The sequence below is a fragment of the Benincasa hispida genome, chromosome 10 (genome assembly GCF_009727055.1).
Source record: "Benincasa hispida cultivar B227 chromosome 10, ASM972705v1, whole genome shotgun sequence".
In the NCBI taxonomy this organism is placed as follows: domain Eukaryota; kingdom Viridiplantae; phylum Streptophyta; class Magnoliopsida; order Cucurbitales; family Cucurbitaceae; genus Benincasa; species Benincasa hispida.
The window spans coordinates 37,708,441-37,727,098 of record NC_052358.1 but is presented as its reverse complement, the minus strand read 5'-3'; the positions used below and the strand labels follow the sequence as shown (position 1 = coordinate 37,727,098).

Below are 18,658 nucleotides of genomic sequence, written 5' to 3'. Positions count from 1 at the left end.
GATCAAGGACTGGTGTTATGTTTTTGTGTTGGATAGTTGAATCAGTGGTAGTATAAATACACAGGCCAGTACTCAAGTATAAGGTTAAAAGTTGTTTTATGAATAAGGAGGAAAAGAAAAAGAGTCTATAAATTTATTGAAGGTTTTGAGATATTAAAAACCCAACATTTCGAGAAGAATTTTAGAAAGGATTCATAAGTCATAATCATTTGGGTAATACTACAACTGGATGAAATAGGTAAAGTATGTGTAATGATATAAAGAATTCTTTTGGAATATCTAGCTAGGTATATGTCATTAAAGGAAGCTAAAATAGTTGGACATGACCTTGGACTTAAAGGGGTGGGTTAAAGCAAGGTGTTATTTGTTTAGGTTGAAGGATTATTTTAGTATACTTAGACTAAGCCCAGAGTCTTATTGTGTTAAGGAGATCCAAGTTAGACAAATTTGAAGAAACAAAAGTCTTTGGCAAAGAGGAATTCTACAAGATGGAAATTCTTAGTGAGAGAGATAAGATTTATGGAGGAGTTAAGTAAAATATAATTTAGTAAAGAGATTATGTTCCACATGGAAAGTGGAAAAAAAAGGGAGGTGTCTTGAATTTAGTGGTTTTATCAGAGATAAATGTGAATGAGAGAAAGTATCCAACAAAGTTTACTCTTTTGGAAAGAGAAAGAAATTTAATGTGTCCGAAACTCCTAGTTAAGTATGGTTTGAAGGCTTGATAAGAGGGTTTACAAGGTATTTGTTTTGGTGTAAAAGAAGAATACCTCATTATCATTTGGAACTTTAGGACAATATGTGTTAGATGGAAAGATGGCTTATGTAGGTGATTGGTATAGAACTTTGTTTTAATACAAGAATCTGTTACCGAAATAGAAGGTTGAGAAGGGATAAGTTAAAATGGAGTTACTAGTAACAGTAGATGTTCGAGAACTATTGATACAGTATGTTGAGGCTTCATTAGTTAAGACGTAAAATATTGAGGGCACTAGTAAGATTTAAGGGATTTTGACTTTGTGTGCAAGTGTTGGAAACATGAACTAGCAAGACCATCAATTTGATTAAGAAAAGAAAATAATCCAATTCGAGGTAGACAATAATGGTATATGCACAAAGGTAAGTAAGTTGAATCTTCCAATATAACCATTGGTATAAGGGATAGACTTGGCAATAAAGTTGAGTTGATAGTAAGGAGTTACTAAAAGTGGTTTTGGAGCATTACAAGATAGTATGTATTCTCTTGCATGGGCAATGAATTCACTAGCTTTAAGGAGTACGAGTAATCCAAGCTAGGACTTATGAATCAAGAAGGTTTTATTGTTAAAAAAAAATGACTTCAAGGATCAATTACGGTTATTACGAGGTTATGAAAATGTATTATCAATTGACTTATGCTTTAGCATCCAGGGACTTCAAACCCTCATTTTCGGGGGAAATTTTGGACTCGTTTGCAGCGGGGACTAAGTAATGATATGTGATTGTTTCAAGCCTAAAGAATAATATGAGGATGGCTCAAGCAAGTTTTATAGCTCATGACAGCATAAAGCTCATGATGAGTTTCTCATGAATGTGAGACTTAATTAGACAGGGTTATTTTTAGACATGTAGACCCTAGGAAAGACATCACAGTTGGTGCTTCTAGAGTAGAAGCAGTTTTCAGTTGACTAGATTTGTTTTGGTACGTATCTTCAGATGACACATTATATAGTATGACCAGTTTCTTCACTACACATATGAAGTTTTCCCTGTGACATGGTAGGCTTAGATATATGTTTTTAGTATATAAGACTTTCTTAACTTCATGACCGTTTTCATAGTTCTCAACTCGGACGTGTAGAAGTGTTGCTGATTTTCAACATCTTAAGTGTCATAGTTATTTATGGAAGGGGTTGTTACACCTCTTTTGGTACTAGATTTAGCCATGTCAAATGATGACCTTCGTTTTGCATCTAGTTTTTTTTTAAGAGTCTCTAGTTAGCATTGGGTATTCGATTGAATTTTGGTACAATTTTTCACCCATAGACTGATGGTCAAATAGAACGTCTGAACCAGATATTGGAAGATATGTTGTGCGCTTGTGCACTAGAGTTTTCAGGGAGTTGGGACTCTCACTTGCATTTAATGGAATTCGCATATAATAATAGTTGTCAGAGTGCCACTGGCACATTGCCATTTGAGGCCCTATATGGAAAGAGTTGCAAGTCTCCAGTATCCGGGGTGAGGTTGGTGAGAGGAAGTTGTTAGGACCTGAATTGGTGCAGACCACGAATGAGGCAATACAGAAGATCAGGGCTCGTATGCAACCAGCTTAGAGCAGACAGAAAAGCTATGTCGATGTAAGACGTAAGGACCTGGAACTGTCTCTTATACACATCTAGATGTGTATAAGAGACAGAGCTTACCGTTTGGCATTGTCCCCAGCACTGTCTTCAGTTTATAATGTCTTCCATATTTCGATACTAAGGAAGTATGTAACAGACACGTCCCATGTAGTTGACTACGAACCTTTACAGTTGAATGAGAACTTGAGCTACGAGGAGAAGCCTATAGAGATCCTCACCAGAGAGGTAAAAACATTACGCCGCCAGGAAATTACTTTTGTGAAAGTCCTGTGGCAGAATCACCAGTTCAAGGAGGCTACCTGGCAGTGAGAGGATGAGATGAAGGCCCAGTACCCAGAGCTTTTTCAAGAATGAACTTTCGAGGACAAGAGTTCTTTGAGGAGGGAAGAATGTAACACCCCGAAGTTTTTTTTTTTTTTTCAAGAATGAACTTTCGAGGACGAAAGTTCTTTGAAGAGAGAAGAATGTAACACCCCGCATATTTTTTAGTAATAATGTAATTTCAGTAACTTTATTATTTGGAATTTTAGTAATTGTTATTAGTTGGAGGGCCTTTTTGAAATTTTGGACTTCAAGTGTAAGTGTGGGAATTTAATTGTTAGCGTGAAATTATTCAAATTGGAAATTAATGGCAGAAATTAATTTTCTTTTGAAACGGAAAGGAATTTAATAGTATAAAACGAAAAGGAATTAAATGTAATTATATTTATTTCCTTTTTTTGTTTTATTATTATTATTATTGTTGTTGTTTTTTTTATAAAAAGTCAAACCCCATTATTATTATTATTATTGTTTTTTTTATAAAAAGTCAAACCCCACCCCGCTTTTCTTCCTCATGTTCGTGAGCCTATCCGACGCCACTCAAAGCTGCCGCGTCAGTTTCTTCTTCATGACCTCCATCCACTACTGCTCAAGCGTCGTTCACTTTTGCCGTCACTGGATCTATCGATTTGGGTAAGATTTCTGCTGTTTGGGTTTGTTTTCGGTTGATTCTTGAATACTCATTTACTTTTGGCATCAATTAGTTGATACTCATTGTGTTTCAACTTTGGATTAAGTTTGTGAAGGTATTGAAGTGTTGTTCAGTGAAGTTGGAATTTGTTTTAGCGAGTTTTGGTAAGTTTTATGCTTTGATGACCCCTTGTGAATTAATTTTGGTTGTTGAGAAATTTTGGTAAAGTCATTTGGAAGTGATCTTTTTGACGAAGCTACATATGGATAATTTATTTGAGACATTGGTAGTGGGCATACTTAACTACAGTAGGATAGAACTCAGTCTCCTTTTTTCTTTGTTTCATGTGTATATGTGTCCCATGAGGACTTGAGCAGTTTATATGTTTCACTAGAGGTAGGTATCGAGGACATAGATGCCTAGCCTGACCCCAGTGGTGGGGTTAAATACTCAGTGGTGGGGTTACTTACTGAGTATTTTATACTCATTCTTTCTCATGATGTTGTTTCAGGTAAGGGTAGAGATGCACCGGCGATGGACAAGCGGAATTCGTGATCGAGCCACTTGGACTAGTTTTACACTTCCACATCATGAGATTTAGAATTCTTTTCATGTTTCTTTTAATTTTTAGTTTTGATATTTAAAACTTACTTTTAAGAATTATTTTTCAGATTTATTTATTATCCTTTATGATTTGTGGGTACTCTACTATTGATTTAGTATTTAAATTTAATGAAAGTCTTTTGAACTTAACTTATTTAATTAGCATTTATTTCGCCATAACCGAGTGTCGTTTTGAATTCCATGCATGCATGTATTTAGTAACAGTCTAACTTAAGTCCTAGCGGTCGTGTTGTTACAATTTTGTAAAAAATGAGCATAATTCAAAAGGTTTGATTAGCCCATCGGTAAAAAGAAAAAAAAACTAATTTATTTTTCTTTCGGAAGAAAAACCTAATTTAATTAATTTAAAATTTGAACCTTCCTTGGGTAATTTATAATTTTGAAGGCAAAATTGACAAATCGGGCGAATAAAATGAACCTTCAGCCCAATTTCGCAGCGGTAACTGGCCACGGCTGAAGGCGGCGGTACAATATTCCGACGTTCATAACAGGAAACCAAATTCGAAAAATCTTCTAAAGGAGGAGGAGGAGGAGGAAGAAGAAGAAGAAGAAGAAGAAGGGCAGCTACTAAAGTAGGTTTTCTTCTTATTCAATAATTTTTTATATTATCAGTCATCCTAGGTTTTCTATTTCAAACTTGACCCAGACTCCACTCCTTTGTTGTTCTTTAAATTTTTATTCTGGAGCCGCCATAATCCGTTTCCTTGAGTAAAATTAGAAAATCAGGGGCTTTCCCGAATTCCTTCTTGGTTCTGAAATTAGTGTATAATTTGTGTGTATTTGATAAGGGGAGAGAGAGCGAGAGATGGATGATTATCAGGAGATGGAGAGGTTTGGTATGGAGAATGATTACGATGATGGTCAATGGATTGATGGCGAGTTTCTTTACCGTAAGCGCAAAGAGAAGAGGTCCCAAACGAAAGACGATGTTCTTTATGGTGTGTTTGCGACTGGGTCGGATTCGGACTCTGATGGCGATGGATTTTCGTCTCGGAAGCGCCGCAAGGACCGCGACTTGTCTAGGAAACCTGACCTCACCAAGCCTGTCAATTTTGTATCCACCGGCACCGTCATGCCTAACCAGGAGATTGATAGGATTTCCAAGGATGGAGATACTGACAATGTGGACGATGACCGGCCTGGCCTTGGCTTGGGTTCTAGCCCTTCTGGTTCTGGATTGGGCTTTAATTCGTCGAGTTCTGACAGAAATCCCAATGGGTTTAAGGAAAATGGTTCCAATGTTGATGGAGATGAAGATGGCGATGACTTCTTTTTGCCCACTGCGTTTGGGAGAATCATTAAAGAGGGAGCTGAAAGGAGGGAGAGGGAAAGAGTGAAATCACAGATAGAGAAGAAAAGTCGAGGTGTAGCCGGGAGCAGAAAAGATTCTGACCCTGGGAATGTTGGAGCGTTTGAGAAGCATACTAAGGGCATCGGCCTGAAGCTACTTGAAAAAATGGGATACAAAGGAGGTGGGCTTGGAAAAAACGAACAGGGGATTGTAGCTCCCATCGAAGCTAAAATGAGGCCTAAGAATATGGGTATGGGTTTTAATGACTTCAAAGAGGCACCTAAGATACCTGCTTTGCAGGAACTTGAGGAGAAAACATTGCCCCAACCAACGACCAAGGCAAAGGAGAGGTTATGGTCGAAGCAAGTTAGGTCTAAAAAGAAGAAAAACGCATATTTAACAGCTGAGGAATTACTGGCTAGCAAGCAGGACCAGGCATTGGAGGTTGTCCAAAAGGTGTTTGATATGCGTGGCCCTCAGGTGCGGGTGTTGACAAATTTAGAGAATCTGAATGCTGAAGAGAAAGCCAGAGAAAATGACATTCCTATGCCAGAGCTGCAGCATAATGTGAGGTTGATTGTAGATTTGGCTGAGTTGGATATCCAAAAAATTGATAGAGATTTGAGAAATAAGAAGGAAACTGCACTGAGCTTACAGGAAGAGAAGGAAAAGTTAGAAATTGAGCTGGCTCGTCAGAAGAAGCAGTTGGATAGTATGGAAGAAATTACGAGGATGATAGAACGAATAGGAGAAGATAATTCTGCTGGAACATTGACATTAGATGGACTCGCCAAGTGTTTTAGTGGCTTGCGGAGAAAATTTGGTGATGACTACAAGTTATGTAACTTGTCTTGCATTGCATGTTCATTTGCACTACCTTTGTTTATTAGAGTATTTCAGGGCTGGGATCCTCTTCAAAATCCTTCTCATGGTTTAGAAGTGATATCGTTGTGGAAGACACTGCTTCAAGATGAAGACTGTATTGACATCTGGGACATGACATCGCCTTATACTCTCCTGGTCTCAGAAGTTGTGCTACCTGCCGTTAGAATTTCTGGCATAAATACTTGGCAGGCTAGGGACCCTGAACCAATGCTTCGGTTCTTAGAGTCTTGGGAAAAATTGCTGCCTCCTTCAGTCCTTCATACCATATTGGACAATGTTGTCATGCCTAAACTGGCAAGTGCAGTAGATTTGTGGGAACCTCAGCGAGATCCTGTTCCTATCCATATGTGGGTACATCCATGGCTGCCATTGTTAGGGCATAAGCTGGAGGGTATGTATCAGGTCATACGTACGAAGTTGAGTTTTGTTCTCGGTGCTTGGCACCCAAGTGATGCTTCTGCCTATACTATATTGTCACCTTGGAAAGCTGTATTTGATTCTGCTAGTTGGGAGCAGCTTATGCGTCGCTTTATAGTACCTAAACTGCAGCTTGTCTTGCAAGAATTCCAAGTAAATCCAGGAAATCAAAAACTTGATCAGTTTTACTGGGTTACTAGTTGGGCTTCTGCTCTACCTATCCACCTCATGGTTGATATAATGGAAAAGTTCTTCTTCTCCAAATGGCTACAGGTATTGTATCACTGGTTATGTTCAAATCCAAATTTCGAGGAGGTTACAAAGTGGTACATGGGCTGGAAAGAACTCTTTCCAAAGGAGCTTCTGGCTAATGAAAGTATCCGGTACCAGCTAAGTTGTGGACTGGATATGATGAATCAAGCCGTTGAAGGGATGGAGGTGGTTCAGCCAGGTTTGAAAGAGAATATTTCTTACCTTCGGGTTCTTGAGCAACGGCAATTTGAAGCTCAGCAGAAGGCTGCTGCGCAAGCTAAACAACAAGGCTCAGCTGGATTGGGTAATGCTTCTAATTTGGATAGTATGGGTGGTACACTTGAGATGACTCTAAAAGAAGTACTTGAGGCCCATGCCCAACAGCACGGTTTGCTCTTTAAGCCTAAACCTGGACGGATGCACAATGGGCACCAGATATATGGCTTTGGAAATATAAGCATAATATTGGACACTCTAAATCAAAAAGTGTATGCCCAAACTGAGGAATCATGGTCTCTAGTATCCCTTGAACGATTGCTGGACATGCACGGTAGTTCTACAGCAAAGAGACGGTAGATGTAAGCTTGACATAACATTTTGAAGAATTTTCCATATTGTGAAGCAACTTTAAGCAGTGTTTAGATTATGTAGACTGCTTGTACCATAGGAGAAACTCTAAGGTTAGTGTATGCCTTTAATCTCTCAGCCATTAGTGGGCAAATCTCTTTCATCTTTAGATATGATCTGAAAATTCTTTTTTCATCAATATGCACTGATTTTTCTTTCATGTGAATTACTATCTTATAATCAATTTTGCTTGTAAACTTCTATGATGCATTTTTAATAGGCATGGATAAATTACCAAAAGGCGATTCTTGATGATGATTTTTCTTCTATGATTCATTATTTGGTTTGAATATGGAGTTTGGATATGACATGTGAATAATGAACAGGTTTTAAATGGAAACATAGGTCTTGCATAGTGGCTAAAGATGGAGTTTAATGGGCGGGTCATAAAGGGAGTGTAATGAGAGTTTGAGGAGTGTTTCTATATTTTGTTGTCTATATTTTAGGAGTGTTTTCAAAATCAAAGCCAAATTTTGAAAACTAAAAAAAGGTAGTTTTCAAGAACTTGTTTTTTATTTTGAAAATTGTCTAAAAATTCAAATGCTTGTGGAGGAAGCATGTAAACTATGAGTAAGAGATTGTGAGAAAATAAACACAAATTTAGAAATAAAAAACTAAAAACCAAATAGTTATCCAACGATGTCTTAATTTAACAATTACTTGAAAACTTTGATGACCTTGAACAGGGTCTGTTCTATAGGTTATACAACTGTGTACTTGAGTTCTAACGAGACAAGAACCTAAGTCTGGTGGATGAACCACTGGCTTGTGGCTAGAGCGTGATTAATGGTTTGATGGACTTTGGTCTGATGGCAGTAGAGGATCGTTCTTAGCTTGCTCCCCCTGTTAAAAAAAAATCCTTGAAAACTTTGAACAAAAATACTTTTCGATTACTATTTTGTGTTCATCTCTAGAAGTGTGTGTATGGAAAAATATTGTTCATAACTTTCATCGAATTGAAAGGATAAAGTCTTTGAGATTATTAGATCTTTTTTTTTCCCTCAAACAATTGTTTATATGATCATGGTGCCATATTTAATCAAACAAGGAGACTTCTAATGAACTGGAAATAGGAATCCCTTTTCCTCTCAACATTTACCCGATACATACATACATACATACATATACACATACATACATACGTACGTACATGCATATATACACACACATACATATATACATACATAGATATATATACACATACATACATACATAGATATATATATATATATATTTTGATGAAGAACAAAACTTTCATTAAATAAAAAAAAAATTTAAACACAAGGGAATAGAAAAATAAAGCCCACAAAAAAGGGAGGCAAAGGCCAGCTATTAACAGGGCCCTCCAGTTAAGTAACAAGACCCTTGAATGATAATTACAAAAAGGCATTGCCACCATTTTTTTTTTTTGGATAAGAAACAAAGGTATATATTCATCCAGAGAACCAAAAGAACAGCCTAAGGGTAGGGGGTAGAGAAAACCTCCTCCCACAAAACTAAATAAGAAGATCCCTCCAATTGTTAATAATCATAAGAAGGCTATAATGATAAGAATTTGGTGTAATTTGTGCTCCACCAAGACATTGTGTGCTGAACACGAGCTCAAACAGAATAAAAAGAAATAGACTTATATTCAAGCATCCTACTATTTCTTTCTTTCCAAAGACACCACAAAAGTGCACGAGTAGCACATCTCAAAAGGTTTTTCCTTTTCGACAAAAACTTCCACCATCAAGACCATCGATCATCCAATCATCAATCTTCTTAGGGAGACAACTAGCCATTCTAAAAGTACAAAAAGAATACACCATCCTTTGGAAGCAAACTCACAGTGTAAAAACAAGTGATCCATAGGATAGCTTAAAAATGCCTTTGCCACCTTAAAAATGCCTTTTTGTACACTATTCCCCAAGAATAGCTACATACACCACACTTTCTTCTTGAAAAGATGTTATCTTAAATGTCAAAACTAAAAGAACTAAGAAAGGGTCGTCTAACTGTCAAAAATGCATCCTATGGTTCTGCAACTGGGGCGATTACAGATGGCTAGAGAAAAGTTTGTAGGGATGATGGAGCATTTTCTGGGTGGGGGAAAAGAGCGTTAAGCTGAGTACCGGTGAAGCTCAAAAAGCTTCAGTAAGACAACCCAAATGCTGGTGGTCGCAAGGAGGTGCAAGTCCTTCATGAAGGACGAGAATCTGATGGAATATGGTGTTGACTTGTGCTAATGATGGATCTTCTGTCCCTTATATGGTGTTATGATGCAGGAGAAAAAGTATCCGAAAATTAGATAGAAAAATAGGGATTGTTTAGAATTCCTAGTGCAGTTGTCAACATGCTGGTAGATGCATGAGATATCTGGGAACTTGCAGAGGAAGATAGGGAAGGAGAAGAGGAGAAGAAAAATTAAATAAATGCATTTGATTAAATCCATAATTGATTGGTATGAGAAGATGTTGGGGTATGCTTTTTTCTTTTTTCTTTTTTTGTTCCCTCCAAATGTAAAATATAAGATTTTATTAAGGTGAATGAGAGTACCCATATTGGATACTAAAAGAGTAGGGATATTGAGCATGATGTTTGAGAGGAGAGGTTTTTGTTTGAGAGGTTTGCTATTGATTTTGTTGAACATTTGACTTCATTTTGTTGTCTGGATTGCATAAAAAAAATTATAATGCCGAATTGTGTTTAAAATGAATCTGAAATTGGATTCAAATCTGTATATTTAATCTTTGCATCAAATTTTGTTTAGCATTACTGCATTAGCATGTGTATTACAAACCATTTCAAAGCCTATTATATAACATGTTTTTTCAACATCCTTGACTTAACTTATTTTTATTTATTATTTTGTTTGATTTTTCTTTCTTGCTTAGATATGTTGGTTGGAATCTATGCTTTTTCTTAGTGTGCATAATCGTTAACGAATTTAAAATAAAATCAGGTTAAAAAATTTGTAAAAATTGATTTTATGAAATTGAAGTTTTCTTGAATAATATTCCATCTATTGGGGGTTGGAGATTGTCAGTTAACAGTTACCTTGTTACTGTATAAAGTGCTTCAATTAAAAACTTGGTTAGATGCTTCCTGAATCCAAATCTCTGGCTTCTTGTCATGCGCTGTTATTTTCAGAGAACCCTTTTAATTCATTTTGGTTAATTTTCTATGCTTCCCTCCTATTGAATAAGTCCTTTTTTTGGATGATCATGGTTTCAGACCTTGTTGATCATATAATTTTTTTTCCCTTTTTCTTTTTGACAAGAAATCCCATTGAGTTTGAGAAAGTCACGGAACTTATAATAATTTATATAGGTTTATTTTCAGTGTTACAGAGGATGATTGGCTGGAGGCCAGTTTTAACAAATGGGTGAGCATCAAATAACATTAAGTTTATTAGTTAGTACTTTGTCGATCAAGTTGCAAGGAGAGAGAGTACCTTAATATAGGGGAGGGTTACGAGATTTGGGGAAAGTCAAATATTTGTGTAGATATTGAGCATGTAGGGGAGAGAGTAGTAAGCACTTTTGAAGTGCAAGCTACCTACCTTTGCACTTATTGTTTTTATTTTTTATTTTTTAACCTTGAGCCTTACACCTCTATGAAAATGTATTTTGTCCTATTCTTCAAAGATAGAAATGCTCGAGTTGTAGCAATTTGAACTTTTACTATTTTTACTACTTAGGCTTTAAAAACATTGAACAAAATTTTCTACTTTCCACGTGAGAATATCAAGGAAATGATGGAAAGCTGTCAAATAAAACAAATTGGGAGAGGAATCAGTTCCAGTAGATGGCCATAGTGGATCTATGGGGATATGGGAGATGAGAAGTTTACACCTTTATTAGGTAAACATATACATCAAGTGATTCACTTCTGTGCTTGTTGAGAAACCGGTAAACAAAGTATTCTCTTATGGTTTTATTATGCTGTGCTGCATAGGAAATTTGATGATTGAATTCCTCTCCCTAAGGCAAGCCGTGTCTAGTTATTTTCTGTTTGACATTTTTCTAATAGTTGAGAGGATAATTTCTTACAATAGATGATGCAGCATTGTGCAGGATCATGACACCATCGATACAACATGGCTCGAAATCAAAATTCACAAAAAATTGATTCACATTTAGTAGATGGCAACACGAATCAACAACTTCCTTTGGCAACGGATGCAAATCTCGTTCCAGAAGCTTTCCCTATGATCTGTTATCGCTATTTCTGATCAAAATCACAATGGCAAATAACACAGTATCGCTTTCTGTATATATACAGTAGACAATGGACGGTCTCTACAACGTATGACTTGTAATTATATGTTTTTAACAAATTAATGTTTAAGCAACATGGCTTCCATCTTCCTCGTCTTGGCTGCCTTCTTTAGTTTCTCCAATGCCACCAATCCAACTTGCCTTACCCTTTCTCTGGACAACCCTATGCTGAAAAACTCAGAGCAAAAAACGCATTTTGTCAGCTAACATAGAATGACATTAGCATTTTGCTCAGATAAGTTCCTTTGACTTACCGTTTGCTTATTTCCTCCCATGTCAGACATTCATTATCCAGACCATGGTAAAGGCGTATGATCTCTCTTTCTCGGTCCCCAAGTGTCATATTTATGAGTTTGTTAACCTCAGCCTGCCAATATTTTCAGTGTATTTTAGTCGATTGTTCATCTCGATAAGCAAACTGTCCATTCTTCATCAGTTCATCTTATATTGATGAAAATGGTGTAGTTTTCATAAATCCATTTTCAGGGTTTGGTGGTCTATCATTTTACCTTCAGAATCCATGTGTCTGTTCCATGCCATGGGTTGTTCTCGAGGCAGTTATCTGCGATATACTGCAAAAGCAAAATGATAACAAAGGAATCCAAGGAGTGTTAAGAACTGAGAACAAAGTTCTGAAAATTATGTTATGTTTGCAGATTTAGAGTTGCTATTCGAGGCTTACACTATGATGAGTTTCGCCAGGAAGACCATTTAATGAAGGGAATGCTTCTCGGTCGAGTGAAAACACCTTGCTGATTGCCTAAAAAAGAAGAGTTGTTGGCTTGATAAGGAAAATGAAAAACAGATATTCATCAAGAACGAGCAAAGTGAGCTGGTTATTAGAAATTTATAATACCTCTGTGGCATTCTTGACTTTCTTTTTGGACATGTTGAGGGATTCTGCAATCCTCTGATATAAATAGAAAGCGTTAGGGCAATCCCAAAGTTCACAAAGTTTACATTAGTTGGGTCTGCAATTAAACTTGCTTTTTGAAGTCAACAATAATCCACTTACATCAAGTGATGGAGTGATTCCTTTTTCTTGCAATCTAACTTTGGCGTTGCGAATCAATCCTAATCTTTCGTGCAAATGAGTTGGCAATCTCAGAGTTCTTGAATTCTCAACTAATGCTCTTGAAACACCCTGTGCATGGATGAAGACAATTGAACTGTCATTCCTGGCATACTAAGTTGAGATGTTCACATTAAAGGAGTAATTGCAAATATAGCAATTAGGCCTATAATATTAATAGATATAGCACAATATAAAAGAATTTACAGTTATAACAAAATTTAGATTCCGCTCTCGGAATCTGTTAGTGATAGATTATATCACTAATGAGGATCAATCAACGATAGAGTCTATAGCTAATGGGAGTTTATCAGTGATAGTATCATTGATAGATCTTGCTATATTTACAATTCTTTAAAAATATTAATATATACTTAGCCCTAAAAATGATATCCATGGCAATTACCCTATATTTTTAAATGATTTAAGTTCAAAGATTCATTTTTTCTTTTCAGAAGGCTCTTGTCCACTCTCATCTCTTGTTTTATTTTAAGCAAATGAGCATGTTTGATAACATCTCTTATTCTGTTTTACCTCCACTAAATTTGTATTTCATTTTCATTAATAGGAAATAATTCATCTTTCATCTGTTTAAAATAAGCGTATAACAAAAACTTAGGATTTTCTTTGAAAAGAAATATCGTCATTCATTCAGGTTTGGAAACTTCTTACATTTTATATGCGATGGTAGAATATGTGCAAATGATGATATCTAATGCTTCTGGCTAGTAATGATGCAATGACTTTTTTTCAAAGAATTTATATCCTCACCTGGCGTATCCACCAATAAACATAGGTTGAGATTTTAAACCCCTTGGAAGAATCAAACTTCTCAATCCCACGGAGAAGTCCAATCAAGCCTCCCTACATTAAACACAAACAAACTCTTCAATTAGGAGTGAGCTAATAAGGTTTAGAGTTAGTTGTACGTGTTGCTACAAGCTCTTCACCTGAACTAAGTCAGCCATTTCAGCCCCCATGTTATCATATCTTTGTGCAATGGACATTACCAAACGAACGTTGCTCATCGCTAGCTTCTCTCTTGCCAATGAACATTCCATTACTCTTGACCGTAATTCGGCACGAGAAATTTTAAGTGATATTGCTAGTTGGTCTTCAGAGGGCTCACATCCTAGTCTTTCCTTTAGTCTGAGAGTAAGTTAGAAGTTAACGATATCATTATTAGAGCTGTGTTTTAAAGATGGAGTAATAGAACCACATAAACATATGATAGTTTTCTTTCTTACATCAGACTGATAATGGAATGAAAACATGCAAGCAGGAATAAGGTATCTACTACTCAGTTGTATAGGTACATCATAGCTAAAGTAAACTATGAGAATCTGAACAAGAAGCCATGTGCTGACCTGGTTTTACGCTCCTCTAACGCGAGACCAACCTTAATTTTCTTCGAAAGACGAACAACTTCGGCATGAGAAAGCAACTCTTCACTTAATAAACCTTTCACATAGCCCTTCAATCGATTTTGGAGTAGCTCAGGACTGATGGTAGGTCTTAACTGTTTGCTGATTTTTGGTTGAGCCATAAAAACATGTTTGCTCTGTATTTTCCTCTTAGAACTCATTCTTCTTTGCCGTGCAGACACACCAGAACAAGTGACAGGTACTTTCTTTTCTGTTTTTCCTCTAGGCGCATCGGTCGACACGGTTTGCTCAAAAGATAGATTCCATTGCTTCTCCAACATGGACTTTTGCAGCAAAAGAAGAGCCTCCACAGTACATTTCAGATCAATTTCTTCATCTTCCCAGATTGTGGTGTTATGAAGCCATGGCTCTGCAGTTGGAGAAGAGGGAGTATCTACATGTTCCTTCACAGCTTTGATGCATTGTGAGTGCCGATTCGACGATGGATAGCTCGGCGAAAAGTTAGCCGAACTTTTCGCTATTACCACACTCTTTGTGGGGGAAACTTGGGTTTGTCCCAACCTGTGATCATTATTAACATACAAAATCTTTTCTGTGAAATCAGAATAATAGGATGAAGAATTCAACAGCCTTTTCGCTGCACCAAGCCCAATTATTGCAGCTGTTGCCATCATATGGCTTCTCTTCTTCTTGTGTACAAAACTCTTATCATCAAAATCAATTACACCAAATCAAACTTCAAACTCTATTTGCTTCACCAGCAACAATGGATCAATGACTTCAAATAGTTAACCTCAAAATTCCTCCACCAAAACAACAAACAGCCCTAAATTCATCAAACAGAGCAGAAAGGGGATTAAATTCCCACATGACAGCTACGAACAATGAAAGAAAATAAACTCAACAAGAACATAGAACAAAATCGGTCTACGAAAATGAACTTGGGATTGAATTTTACTTGAATGAAACATGGAAACAGCAAAAACTGAAGAACCCAGAAACAGAAATTGAGAAAAAAAAAAGTACCTGAAACGGAGAAAAGAGAGGAAGACAATGGAGTTTTCACTCCGCAACTCTAGAGAGAGAGAGAGAGGGCGATGCATCCAAAGGAAGAAGAAGGCAGAATGGTTTGTTGTTGTTGTTGTTGAATTGATGAATATCAAGGATATTTTTGAGAAAATTTGATGCAAAATTTCTGGTGGCGTTAATTCAAAAAATTGATGGAAAGAAATAGAGAGAAAATGGGAATGCAAGAATGTTGGAAAAATGAAAGATAATGGGAAAAAATTTGAGAGGAAAATGTTTGAGCATTGCAGATATGGGAAGCTGAGATGCTATTGGTTGGAATAGATATTGGGTCCACCTTTGAGTGGTCTCAAAACTTTTGGGGTAAATTACACTCTCCTTTTTCTCATTTTAAATAAATATTTCTTTAGCAACTATATATATAAATATATATATATATATTCTTTTTGTTCTAAAAGACAATAAAATTTGGTGAAGTTTGCTGAACCACACAACTAACAAGACTATAAAACAGTTACACATGTAAACATCTCCTCTTTTCTTTTCTTTCTTTTTTTCCCCTCTTTCTTCTAATAGGTTAAACATATGAAATAGTTACAAAAGTATTTCTCTAGTCTTACTCTCATACCTAGACTTACTAAGCTATTAAACCATTGTTGTCCCTTTATTACTTTCTAGTCTATAATAAATTTTCTGTTCTAAAACATGCTTTCAAACGTTCGCATAAACCTTTTCATCTAAACCTGTTTTCTAAAACCATTTTCTCAAGAAACAGAGGTGGAAGTTGCAAGAAACGCTCATTGTGCCATTGACTATTCGAATTTGGATTGGCTAATTTGTTCAAGCGCGAGAACAAGTGCTGTACAACCGTTTTAAGACCCTTACAAGAGTGGATAATTGATATATACATATATATTTTTAAGACAATATGTGGGGTAAGAAAATCAAACCTTTGTATTCGAGATTGATAATACAAGCATCATGCCAGTTGAATTATGTTCATTTTAGCATTCTCAACTTAGTTCTTAATATTTCACAAATGTCTTTTTTATCTTTAATGTTGTAATAAACATCAATTAAATCTTTGATAAAATTTGTTAATATAAAGCCTCATTATTATAAGAAAAATCATGTGAATGATACAACAACGAAACCTTATTATCATGTGTAGAGACTCAAATAATTTAAACTTATATATCACACAGATGTGTTGATTTCAACAAACGTCTGATTCAGAATATAATAGTTGAGGTAGCAGCAAAAATACGAACTTACTATTTTGATGAGTTGAACTAAAACCAAGCAATATTACACTCAAATCAAAACAATAGGATTTTTTTTTTAAAGCACAATAGAAGGATTTGAGAGATGGAGAAGTTTGTGAGAACTAGAAACGTGTTGGGTTGGAAGAAGACCCTTAAAACAAAGTAGGAGTAAAGGTAGGAGTGTACGTGAGTTGGGTTTTGTTGGATTAAGGGTGTTTTTAGGATTAACCTGAAAATTCGGGTTGGTTGGGTTGACAACCCAAATAACCCAAATAAAGTCTCCAACCCAACCCTTAAAATTGGGATTGGGTTGGGTTGGGTTATAATTTTTTTAAAAAAAATAAAAATATGTAAATTTATATATAACACATGACTAATAACTAAAATCTCATAAAATTTAAATACTAAATACCAAATATTTATGATATTTATAGCAAACTTTCAACAAAGATGAAGATCATAACAAATTTTTAAAAAATATTAAAATTCATAAATTAATCAAACTTTAAACAAAGAAAAATATATATTATTAATATATATAAAATTTAGGTTGGACACCCAAGCTTTTTTTTATAAAATCCACGACTCAATCCAACAAAAATAAAAAAATTTAATCAAACCCAACCTAAGAATAAAACTATATCAATCCAACCATTATATTTTGAATTGAATAGTCTAGATTATTCAAGTTATTGGGTTATTTGAACACCCATAAGTAAAGGTGCTTACAAGTCATTTAATTTTAAAAATTTAAACTATATTATTTAATTTTGTGACAATGTTATGGCAGTTAGAAGAGCTATAATGACACTATAATCTAAGTTCAACTGTTACAAATTCAGTGAAATTAGAACTATATTTTAACGTTATTTTTCTTTTAATTTTATTCTACACGTGAATACTTCATCATGCATTTTACTTAGGCTGGTTTAAAAAATAAAGTGGACTGCACTTTAATTGAATATCAAAATCACAAACCATACATATCTATATATATAATATTAATGTAATTTTTGCATTACCTTCTAAATTTGACACTATATGACTTGATCTAAATGGGAATCATCTTCTACTCGTGAATAGGAACGGTTGTTTTTAAATGTAGAAAAATGAACCAAAATATTTATACAAAATATAGCAAAATTTTATAACTATCAATGATAGATGCTGATAGACACTGATAGACTTCTATCAGTGACATTGATTGATAGACACTGATAGAAGCTATCAGTGTCTATCAGCATCTATCATTGTTTATCATTGATAGTTTTAAAATTTTGTTATGTCTTGTTAATATTTTCCATAGTTTTACCATTTGAAATAATTTCCTATTTTAGTTGTAATACTTTAATCATCAAGTTTGTATTTTGCGTTTGAATCAATTATAATTGATTAATCATTTTGAACATTTAATCATGGAGAAATATAGAGGTGGTAAGAGTTTTTGTAAGCTTAATATTCAAAAACTAAAAATAAAAAGTTAAATGGTTACCAAACATGATCTTGGTTTTTTGTTTTTAGTTTTTGAAAATTAAGCTTACAAACACATTTACCATCTCTAGATTTCTTCTTTTGTTGTCTACTTTTTATCCATGTTTTAAAAAACCAAACCAAAATTTGAAAGTTTTAGAAACTTGTTTTTGTTTTTGAAATTTGGCTAAAAATTTAACTCTTATACTAAAGAAAGATGCAAACCATTGTTAGAAAATGTGAGAAAACGTGCTTAATTTTCAAAAACCAAAAACAAAAAACGAAATGGTTATCAAACAAGGTCTTAAGGGTCAAGTTTCTACAACCTTTCGGTTGTTTGGGCCCCCGGTTAAAGTGGGATGGAGTTGGGTTATAATAGCCCACTCTATGTTTAGGGCTCTAACTATTATTAACGACAACGAGATCTATTATCATTTTTCACATGCCCCCTTAAATTTTGAGTGGGTGCAAATTCCCCTAATTTATGACCTATCATGCGATCTATTATATAAATAGGCAAGTGGTCCTTTCCACTATGAATAATAATAGTATGCCTAATCTCATTGTAGGTAACAACAGTATTTACTATTCCCTAACCCACAAATTCTACAGTGTTCACCATATGCAACCTTTCGGTTTCGTCTCTCTTGTCTCTTGACTCATATCTTTCGTTCCTCTTTCTTCTCCATAAAATGTAGTGCTCAGACCTTGGTCCGTCTCTTCTAATTTCATCAATTCTACTCCTCATATCTGCTTTTTCTTTCTATCTTCTCTGTCGATTCCAC

General features: G+C 35.3%; 2 protein-coding genes across 3 annotated transcripts; one reads left to right on the top strand and one right to left on the bottom strand.

The window, feature by feature from the left end:
* The first annotated feature begins 4,308 nt into the window (after window positions 1-4,308).
* Window positions 4,309-11,683, top strand: LOC120088698 (septin and tuftelin-interacting protein 1 homolog 1). Of its 2 annotated transcripts, none has more exons than XR_005485006.1 (2): window positions 4,309-7,446; window positions 11,442-11,683. XR_005485006.1 is itself a non-coding variant. In XM_039046120.1 (2 exons), exon 2 carries the CDS (start codon window positions 4,727-4,729, stop codon window positions 7,340-7,342), a length of 2,616 nt encoding a protein of 871 aa, XP_038902048.1. In that variant the 5' UTR covers window positions 4,309-4,493; window positions 4,710-4,726; the 3' UTR covers window positions 7,343-7,596. The 2 variants fall into 2 exon arrangements, 1 of the variants encoding a protein (XP_038902048.1); XM_039046120.1 differs by lacking the exon at window positions 11,442-11,683 and having other exon boundaries at window positions 4,309-4,493; window positions 4,710-7,596.
* Window positions 11,492-15,388, bottom strand: LOC120088699 (RNA polymerase sigma factor sigA). Its single transcript, XM_039046121.1, has 10 exons — window positions 15,139-15,388; window positions 14,095-14,938; window positions 13,678-13,876; window positions 13,499-13,591; window positions 12,671-12,799; window positions 12,512-12,565; window positions 12,338-12,415; window positions 12,165-12,227; window positions 11,910-12,022; window positions 11,492-11,823 (listed from the first exon to the last, which is right to left on the bottom strand). Exons 2-10 carry the CDS (start codon window positions 14,784-14,786, stop codon window positions 11,715-11,717), a joined length of 1,530 nt encoding a protein of 509 aa, XP_038902049.1. The 5' UTR covers window positions 14,787-14,938; window positions 15,139-15,388; the 3' UTR covers window positions 11,492-11,714.
* Between the last annotated feature and the right edge of the window lie 3,270 nt (window positions 15,389-18,658).